A 9,826-nucleotide genomic window follows, 5' to 3' on the forward strand; every position below is an offset into this window, starting at 1 on the left:
CATGACAATCCTGGGAAGTGTGGATGTTTTCGTCTGCATGTACAGATGAGATGAAGGCCTATAGAGGGGAAATGACTTGCCCACAGTCACACAGCTAGTAAGTAGCAGGGCTAGGCACTACAACCTGGTCTGTCTGACTCCTAAATCTGAGCACCTCCCACTGCACTAAACTTCCTTTCGAAAAGATTTCTACATTTCAGATGCATACAGAGGTTATAAATAAAAATATATCATGAAGGAAAGAAGGAATTGAGTGTTGTAATTTCAGGACAGGAGTTCAGAGCATGGGGAGAGTGTTAGGAAGGACACTGGAGGCTTCTGGAATATATTCTTTTTCATGGCCTGGGTATGGTGGAGGATTTTTTTTTTTCAGAGACAGGATCTTGCTGTGTTGCCCAGGCTAGTCTTGAACTCCTGGCCTCAAGTAGTCCTTCCACCTTGGCCTGCCAAAGTGCTGAGATTATAGTTGTGAGCCACTGCACCTGGCTGAGAAACTTTTTGATACTGTACATTTATATTTTAGACTCTTTTTTTGTATATGTTATAATCTACAATTTTTACCAAAAAATCCCATGCATTTAAAAAGCAAATCATTTACCCACCTTTTTGCTTAAGAAATTACTAGAACAGGCCGGGTGTGGTGGCTCATGCCTGTAATCCTAGCACTCTGGGAGGCCGAGGCGGGTGGATTGCTCGAGGTCAGGAGTTCAAGACCAGCCTCAGCAAGAGCGAGACCCCGTCTCTACTAAAAAAAAAAATAGAAATTAGCTGGGCAACTAAAATATATATATAGAAAAAATTAGCTGGGCATGGTGGCGCATGCCTGTAGTTCCAGCTACTGGGGAGGCTGAGGCAGTAGGATCGCTTAAGCCCAGGAGTTTGAGGTTGCTGTGAGCTAGGCTGACGCCACGGCACTCACTCTAGCCCGGGCAACAGAGCGAGACTCTGTCTCAAAAAAAAAAAAAAGAAACTGCGTAAATTTTTCCAGGTGACAAATGGTGCCCAAGTGGAGTAGACTAAATATAATAGCAATAGGTTCCAGAATACCTTCCCTGTTCTGGAAATCCAAAGGAAACCTCAGGATATAAACTGGGTTTTGGTACAAGAAACATAAAACCTTTTTATGACTGGGTTTCAAGTTGGGGAGGAAAAAAAGTCACTTCTTAAAGAGGCCCTCCCAGGCCATCTTATCTGAAGTACCATCTTCCCTCTATCATTATCACTATTTTTTTCACAGCACTACACTCTGAAATTATCTACACCGTTTATTTGTTTTTTCTGTTCCCCTCTCTAAGACCCTAAGCTCCAGGAATAAAGGAGCTGTTTATTCACTGGTACATGCCATTGCGTTGAACAGTTTCTTGTGCTGCTCAAAAATTATTTGTTGCATAAATGAATTAATGAGACCCACATTAGAGAGGGCAACTTCCCCCGATAAACTATTCCAAGTATGGCAGAATTTCTACCAAGACCTTTTCTTCCTTGTCTACAAAAAACAAGGCAAAAATTTAATAGTATCAGGATGGAAACGTGAACTTTGTGTCCAGGCGAGCACAGAACTGCGCATTTCGAGTAATCCTCGCTTTCTGCATCCATGCCTGAGACAGATTTGTAGCCGGTGTTCAAAAGGGCAGTTTTTGGTTATGCTTCAGGTTGACATTATTCTGAATATGACGATTTTATTATCTGTGGAATTAACGGGGTATCTGGCTTGCAAGGAACTTTGAGTTCCTGAAGTTCCAACTTTGAGGGAGAAAGCGGAGGTCTACAGAGAATGGAGATAACTATTCCAATGTTATACGGCGACTCAGAAGCAGGAGTGGCACCTTGAACTCTTAAACCCTACGCTAGTTTGCGTGACTTGTTAGGGAGAAGAAAGACCCTCCTTACTTCTCAGGTCCTCCGCGTTCCGACTCCCACCCCGGGAGAAACCTCGTTCTCCTAGCTTAACACGCCGCTCTAGCCCAGCCTTTCGCCTTGACTGCTTTTCCGCCGGCCAACGCCTTTTCTGATTGGCGCAGGCATGCGCCGTGCGCGATGACGTCACGAAGCGCCGTCTTACTATAAAGGCTCCGCTAGGGCGCGTGTGCTTCTCTTTCTCAGTTACCCGGTCTGCGCTCAGGTGAGTTTCGGTGACATGCTTTCTGATCTGGGTTTCGGTTGTATGCTTGTACGGGCATTCCGAGCTTTTATGGGTACGCTAAAGAAGTTAGGGACGATAGGAGGGTGGTTGGACGGCAGTGCAACACGGTTCTGGGGAGGGATGCTGGTTATAAAAGCTTTAGAGGCGGTTCTCGCGAGATCGACTCTGGGTGCCACGGGGTTTTAGCAGAGTGAAACTGCGGAGTCACCGCGCGGAAGCCTCACACAGCTTTCTCTTTCGCGCAGGCGCGGAAGGGCAAGCAGAGCCAGCATGCCAGTGGCCCGCAGCTGGGTTTGTCGCAAAACCTATGTGACCCCGCGTAGACCCTTCGAAAAATCCCGCCTCGACCAAGAGCTGAAGCTCATCGGTGAGTGGCCAAGGCAAGGTTTGGCTTCCGGGGTTATGGGAAGGCCAGCACGTGGATCGGGGCGCCCACGTGTTGTTCTGGTCTTCTCCCCACATTTAGCATTTTTCGTGCTTCAGAAAGATTTTCTGTATCCCGAAGCTGGCGGTCAGTTTTTGTATTAGTCCGTGGGACTGAGCCTGTCAACCCCCTTCTCACCATATGCAGGCGAGTATGGACTCCGGAACAAACGTGAGGTCTGGAGGGTTAAATTTACCCTGGCCAAGATCCGCAAGGCCGCCCGGGAGCTACTAACGCTTGACGAGAAGGACCCACGGCGTTTGTTTGAGGGTGTGTATTGAATCCACTGGGAGGGGCTGGGGTGCGGGGCTTCTGAGGTTTTTCTCCTTCTAGGTGCTCTATTCCAGTGGTCAGAGTTGTGACATCGAGCAAATGGAGCCAGGCTTTTAACTGAGGCATTTTAATAGGAATTGCAGAGTAGGAAAAGTGGATCTGGATAAGAATCCTTGCCCTGTTCTGAGGTGTGTGACTTTTTTTACGCAGGTGTTGGACCTTCAGTTTAGTAATTGACAGGTTAAATACACTTAGGCACCTGGTTGTAGCTGTATGTGCTGTAGCCAAACAATTCTGCTTATGTATTAGCGCATTGGCCCAGTGAAGCCCGTGTAACAGTTCTCAGTGGTAGGACATGCTCTTGTTGAAGATGTAGTAAAGTTTGTCAGTGTGCAACTGAAGTACTGTGGTGAGAACAGATCACAAAGTGGGATTTCTGGAGTAAGTGACAGCAGGGAAAGGGCTGGGGTGTGTACAAGTGCTTGTGCTAATAAGCTGGTCAAGGACGTTCAGGTGACATGTCTCAGGGAAGAGTATTTTAGGGAGGGGATAAATGTCTTTTTTATTTCAATAGCTTTAGGGATTACAAGTAATTTTTTGTTATGTAGATGTATCGTACAGTGGTGAAGTCTGGTCTTTTTAGTGTACCCGTCACCTGAATGGGGTACATTGTACCCGGTAGGTAATTTTTCATTCCTCCCATCTCCTCCTTAAGTATCTTTTCAGAATCCCTTTTTTTTTAAGGTCTTAAATTCCTACCTTGAGATGGGGTGTTAATGGAGTGCTTTTCAGAGCTCAGAAGTGATCGAGAAGAGTGACATGTTAATACATCTTGAGACACTAATTAGGTAACCATGATTTAGGGTAAAAAGCAGGAGGGTCTGGGAATCAAGAGGTCTGGCATTCTTCAGCAACTGGCTTTTCTCTAAATTTTCAACTAAGGTTACTAGTATTGTTTTTTTCCCAGTTTTCGACAAAAGCATATAGGAAGGAGCTGCCTCTACATCTGAGCCCTGATATGTTAGGCATGAGAGTGAGAAAGTCCTGGAGCTTGTTTAACCACATATTTATCACAATATGTCCCAGGCTTGCAGATGTTAGACGTTTTCATTCCTTTTGTTTAGGTCATAGACCCCTTTGAAAGTCTCTTGAAAGCTCTGGAATCCCCTCCCCCTTGGACACAGATATTGGATAGGAGTTTGTCCCAGAGTCTCTGGGGAGTGGACCACAGCTGGTGCTGGTTTTAGGGAGGACTTTCTGAGCATAGACCTAATCAGAATGAAACTTGCTCAGGTCCACAGTTTTAGGTGATACAGTCATGAGAATGAGCTGCAGGAGGTGTCTTGAGTTATTTGTGGTTTTCCAGGGCAGACATGAAAGTTGCCAAGCGGAAGGCAGTTCCTCAGGTGGTAGTATACTTTCTAGTAAATGAAGCCATCTAGTCAAGAACAGGAAGGAGGAGCCTGAGAGGTGTGCCTCTACAGTTTATGTTGTCAGCACCATTGCTTTGATGTTTGTTCTTTGGGATAGCCCCTGCCTTGATTCAGATTCAGCCTTTCCCTCTAAGGTGTGTGACAGACAAGAAGGTTCTCTGAGTCTCTGTTAAAAAGACAGAGTGAACAGCAGCCAACGTTTGGCTGGCAGTTCATTCAGTGTTTGTCAGTGTGCAGCTGAAAGCTGCCATCTTCATACCTGAAAAGGTTTTGCCTGTGTTGGAGTGGCTAATCTTTTCCTGTTCTTTTCCAGGAGGTGGATGTTTTAGTAGTAAATGTGAAATACATTTTTTTGTAATGGCTTTATTTTGCCCAAAGGACTCTTAAATGTTATTGAACTTTAGAAAGTTGTAAAGTTCCTCCTCTGATGTAAAGACAAAAAGACATGCAGTATCCAAACAGATAGAGGATCCCAAACTCATTTTAATTTCTTTTTGGCTATATTTTTGTATTAACATCTGAATATCATCTGATATTCAACATTTTGAAAAAAGAGAACAAAAAGCTGTATTGTGATTTAGGATGCTGCAAAAGGGATACAGCATGTGTCTCCATTTTGAGTCTGCTCAGGAAGACTTTGGGTTTTCACAAAGTCAGCTAGCTTTCCTTCATACTTTCTTTGGAGGGCAACAGCGCTGGGAATATTAGAAGTGCTTGATAAGGTTGGGCTGTGGTTTATGATGCTTGCTTGAGTTGTATTTTGCTGTAATTAGTAAGAGACACTTTGAAAATAATCCTTTTTAAGAAAAAAAGTTTTAGGCTTTTACCCTGTTGTCATGGAGCAAATTTCCTGTAAGCCCGTGTGGTGATAAAGCACCCAGTAATCACAGGGTGAGCCTGGGAGAAGGGGTTTGGCCCAGGATCCCAGGGACGGTCCAGAATAGTGGTCAGGACTCGTGGCCTTGGACAGACCATGGGCAAGTAGCAGGGTCTCCTGAGCCTGGTTTTGGAAGAAAGGTGTTAGTGACATGCATTGGATAATTTATGCTGTGCTTTGCTGGATTATACACACACCATGTTTTTTTAGTGGAAAATTTCACAAATGGAATAGTAAAATTAATGAGACACACTCAACTGGAACATGCCCAGTCTTAGATATTTCCTTCTCAGCTTTAAAAGATAGGTACTGATATTATTCCTTTATTACGGATAACACATGTTTTAACCACTGTGCTTTGTTATGGTAGTAGTAGCTTAAAAGCAGCGGCACTTAGTGTTTTGCAGATTGAGTCCTTGTAAGGAGATTATGTCATTTACTCTTGGTAAGAATGTGGAGTAAGGGATGTTGTTCTCCTTTTTTGGGTGAGAACACAGTGTATGTATTTACTTGCCCTCCTTGGCTGCCTGCAGGCTACCATGGCTGCTCTCCATAGTAACCTGTCTTAGGGTGATTTTGAGGATTGCATGGGTCACAATGACCGGTACACTGAATCCTATGTCAGTTAGCCCTTACTTGCTACCTGAGTCCCACCACCATGACATGGAGCTACTAAAAAGTGGGGCCAGGATTTGAACCCAAGAAATCTGAAGTCAGTCAGACCCTGAATCAGTGCCCCTCCTACTCTAACAGGCAACGCCCTATTGCGACGACTTGTCCGCATCGGGGTGCTGGACGAGGGCAAGATGAAGCTGGATTACATCCTGGGCCTGAAGATCGAGGACTTCTTAGAGAGGCGCCTGCAGACCCAGGTCTTTAAGCTGGGCCTGGCCAAGTCCATCCACCACGCCCGTGTGCTCATCCGCCAGCGCCATATCAGGTACCACCTCTGGTGGCCCCCGAGTCTTCTCCCTCAATCCCCTCGGATAGTTGCCCTCACTAAGCCTGCTGTCCTGTCTCCTATGCAGCCCTTGGAGGTGACAGGTATGAGCTCACCTTGAGGGTACAGATTTACCCCCTGCAAACAGCTCATGTGGGAGCTGGGGGTAGCCCCATCTCCCCATAGCCCAGCGCAAGGGTCACTGCGGCTTGAGCCGTACACCTTGTGAAGGCCTCTGCCAGGCATGTGGGCAGCTGGACAGGTAACAGCTCTGGGCCTCCTCAGTGGAGGGAAGAACTGGGCCTGCCTGGACTGGGTGGGTGGGTTCAGCTGTCCACTCGGTTCGCTTGGGAAGTCCATTCCAGGCCGTCTTCATGGTTGCATTCTTCCACTTTGTTGGTGTTAACTTAGGGAATTCACTACAGTCCTGGCCTGATGCTCGGGTGCCAGGAACTGCAAGAGTCCAGCTGGCTGAGGTGATACCGATGCAGGAAAAAGGCCAGTCGGGGCAAATGGGTCTTTATCGGGGTAGATTTGCCCCTTCTGGTAAAGTGAGCACCATTTGGGGGAAGACGCTGTGCAGTAAGCAAGCAAGATGTTTGCATTCAGAATTTCTGCCTCAGCCCTTCACTAACCCTGTGAGCGTGGGCGAAGAGCCCTCCTCGGGTTTCTGTGAAATGGTTTCACAGACCCAGCCTCAGGCTCCTGCTTTGTGGGCATTGAGGCTGCATGTGGTAATGAAAGGAGCACAGGGCCCAGAGTGTCTGTTTAATACAGATCTTGGACTTACACACTGCCATGGCATTTGCTTTCTGGTCTCATGTGGGATACATTGAATTTCTCTTCCTTATTTAAAATGTGGATGAGAAACTCAATAAAAGCGTGATGTGGGGATTAGATAATGCCCTAAAGCTCCCCTGACACATGAGTCCCAGAGAATCAGGAGTGCCCTTGTGGCATCGCTTTCAGTGTCTCCACAACTGTAGCACCAGTCATGTCAACCGCAAAGGACAACCAGGAGGAGAGTGGTGTCTTATCTTGGGCCGGGCTCCTTTTTCTGCTTATCCCCTTCACCTGCCATTCCCTCTTCAGGGTTCGCAAGCAGGTGGTGAACATCCCATCCTTCATTGTCCGCCTGGACTCGCAGAAGCACATTGACTTCTCCCTCCGCTCTCCATATGGCGGTGGCCGCCCGGGCCGCGTGAAGAGGAAGAACGCCAAGAAGGGTCAGGGTGGGGCTGGAGCTGGAGACGATGAGGAGGAGGATTAAGCCCGCCGATCCCCTCTGGGGTTGGAGGATTGTCTAGTTTTACAGTCAGATAATAAAATAAGATCAACACTTCGGAATTAGTGTTTATTGGCGTGTTTCTTCCCCTCCCTGACTCTGGCCGTCTCTCGCCTGCTCTCAACATAACAGCCTTCTGGGAGGAATCTCAGGCTGGGCCCTAGACAGAGCTACCTTAGAGCTAGGCTGTTGCCTAATGGATAGGGGGACCGTGGGAATGCCTCCCAGATGGTGGTCCTTGACCTTTTAGGGTGGGCTACAGTAACATACAAAACATTTTCTTTGTAAGAGGTGGATTTTGCCCAGGCTGGAGTGCAGTCGCATGGTCATAGCTTACTGCAGCCTCGAACTCCTGAGCTCAAGGGATCCTCTCGACTCCCAGTTGCTGGGATTACAGGCTTATGCCTGACTCAAAACATATATTTACCAGTCACTTCCGTTACAGGGGAGGAGACTTAACAGCTTTCTGGGAAATGTTGAGGGGGAAAAGGGAAATTCAGAGAAGCCAGCCATTTTCATATGGGGATGAGAAGGAGTCTTTCCCAGGCAGAGGAAGTGGCAAGTGGAGGTTGGGACCTTTGACCTTGATGTTGGCAAGAGGTGTGGGGGCTGATCTCTGAAACAGCCTAGCTTCCTGGGATTGTTGGTGAAGATGAACTATGTTGGTGATTTCATTTTTGTTGGGGAGAATTTCAAAGCATGTTCTGGTATGGTTGATGTCGGGCAAGTTCCCAGTTTTGTGTCTTGTAGATTGGTAAAGTGGGAAATGGGTTAGTGACCGAGGGGAAGGTGCTTTTAAGAAACTGCTCCCCCCCCCCCCCCCCCCCCCCCGCATTTGAAGTTTCTGTAGTCAGAAGAGAGGCAGGCTTCCCTTTTCTCTGTCTTGAGAAGTTGCCCCAGGCAGGGAAGGAAGGGGCCTGGTCTCTGAGGAAGGTGACAAACACTTGAAATTGAGCAACTGCCTCAGAGACTATAGCCACTTTGCATGCTATAGTTGTTTGGGTCCCTTTCTGGAGCTATTGGGCTTTGAGGTCAACACAACTATGTCAACTTCAATGCAGGGACAAAGCTCTGGGTCCTTTGCTAAATCACTGAAACCTGCAGAGGAACCTCTTAAGTCCATTGCAGCTTGCTTGGTCTAAGTGGTCAGCCATCCCCAAGTTGTCACCTGGGGGGTAATGATGGTGGTCAAGGGTCTTGCAATCGCATTCCTTGGAGTGAAGGGCCTGGGTATCCTAGATGGCTGAGGAGTGTAGTCACTGGACTCATGGGGGCTCCCCTGACTTGGGAGGAAGGGGGTGCAGTTGTCTCCCTTTTGAGGATCAAGCTGTCTACCTGGATGTAGCTCATGTCCGGGGGTCTTCAGACGCAGCAGTCTGGAGTGAGGGGAGAGGGAGGAGGGTATGGAGTGTCGAAAAGCCCAAGGGCTCTGAGGGAAGGTGTTGGGAGCGGTCTCTGATTACGGGTGAGCACATAGCCAATAGAATCATTGCTGGGAGCCTTGTCAGGGCCCTCTACCAATCACTTCCCGCCACGACTACCTGCAATGGTATATAAGCCCACGGTCCTTCCTGTTCGGGGTCTCTCGCCATGTAACTAGACTAGATGCCTCATTAAACTGCTGTTGGAAGAACTCCAGTTTGTTGCGTCGTCCTTGCAGGCGAGTGCGGCGCAACAAGTGGTGCCGAAACCCGGGAACTTCTGGCACCGGCGGAGACGACCTCTTTGGAGGTGAGTTCAGAACCACAGCAGCTGGGGCGGTTTTATTTTGGACCCCTGCCCTCTTCTGACGCCGGCACCGGGTGCTTGTGACCTACCCCATGGGGAACTCTCCTAGTTGTCACCTGTTGCAGGCCCTGCGGGGTCTTCTGGCCGCCCGGGAGTTTCGTATCCCTGACCGTGTCCTGCGCCATTTTGTGCAGGACGTGGACCGGGTGGCCCCATGGTTTCTCCACTCGGGGTCTTTAACGATTCCGAGTTGGGATAAGCTAGAGCAGGACCTTCGCCGTGCCCGAGAGTCTGGTCCCCTTTGGGAGTGTGTTCTCCCTGTGTGGGCACTGGTGCGCTCCTGTTTAGGGGACGACCGTTGCAGCGGTCCGGTCCGGGAAGGTCAGCAAGTACTCAGTGATTATCAAGATAGTATGTCTGAGAGAGGCAAAGTGGGTCCGGCTCGGCCGGGGCGGCCGAGGAAAAGGCCGGAAAAGAAACGTAAGTCCGCGGGTAAACAGGAACGGCGGGGACGCCCGCCGCCTGAAAGGGACATGGAGGAGGTGGCTCTCAAAATGGCCTCCCTCCACATGTCGGCTTCCTCTTCTTCCTCTTCTTCCTCTCGTCCTTCTTCTTCCTGTTCTTCTTCATCGTCTCGCTCTTCTTCCCGTTCGCGTTCTCGCGAGGCGGAGGAGGGGCTGTCTCCGCAGGAGGAGGCGGAGCTGGAGGAGGTGGCGGCTAGAT

The 9,826-nt window shown here is 48.6% G+C and overlaps 1 protein-coding gene across 1 annotated transcript; it reads left to right on the top strand.

Annotated features, from left to right (window-relative positions):
• The first annotated feature begins 2,033 nt into the window (after positions 1–2,033).
• On the top strand, positions 2,034–7,437 carry RPS9 (ribosomal protein S9). The gene is made up of 5 exons (XM_045532751.1): positions 2,034–2,122; positions 2,389–2,510; positions 2,715–2,837; positions 5,904–6,090; positions 7,183–7,437. Exons 2-5 carry the CDS (start codon positions 2,414–2,416, stop codon positions 7,358–7,360), a joined length of 585 nt encoding a protein of 194 aa, XP_045388707.1. The 5' UTR covers positions 2,034–2,122; positions 2,389–2,413; the 3' UTR covers positions 7,361–7,437.
• The last annotated feature ends 2,389 nt before the right edge of the window (positions 7,438–9,826 follow it).

This window comes from Lemur catta, chromosome 19, assembly GCF_020740605.2.
Source record: "Lemur catta isolate mLemCat1 chromosome 19, mLemCat1.pri, whole genome shotgun sequence".
Lineage (NCBI taxonomy): Eukaryota > Metazoa > Chordata > Mammalia > Primates > Lemuridae > Lemur > Lemur catta.

Excerpts from the sequence above, each read along its gene's own strand:
- RPS9 (XM_045532751.1), top strand. The coding sequence starts at position 2,414 with ATGCCAGTGGCCCGCAGCTGGGTTTGTCGCAAAACCTATGTGACCCCG. Across the intron at positions 2,511-2,714 it reads CCAAGAGCTGAAGCTCATCG|GCGAGTATGGACTCCGGAAC; the intron begins GTGAGTGGCCAA and ends CACCATATGCAG. Across the intron at positions 6,091-7,182 it reads ATCCGCCAGCGCCATATCAG|GGTTCGCAAGCAGGTGGTGA; the intron begins GTACCACCTCTG and ends TTCCCTCTTCAG.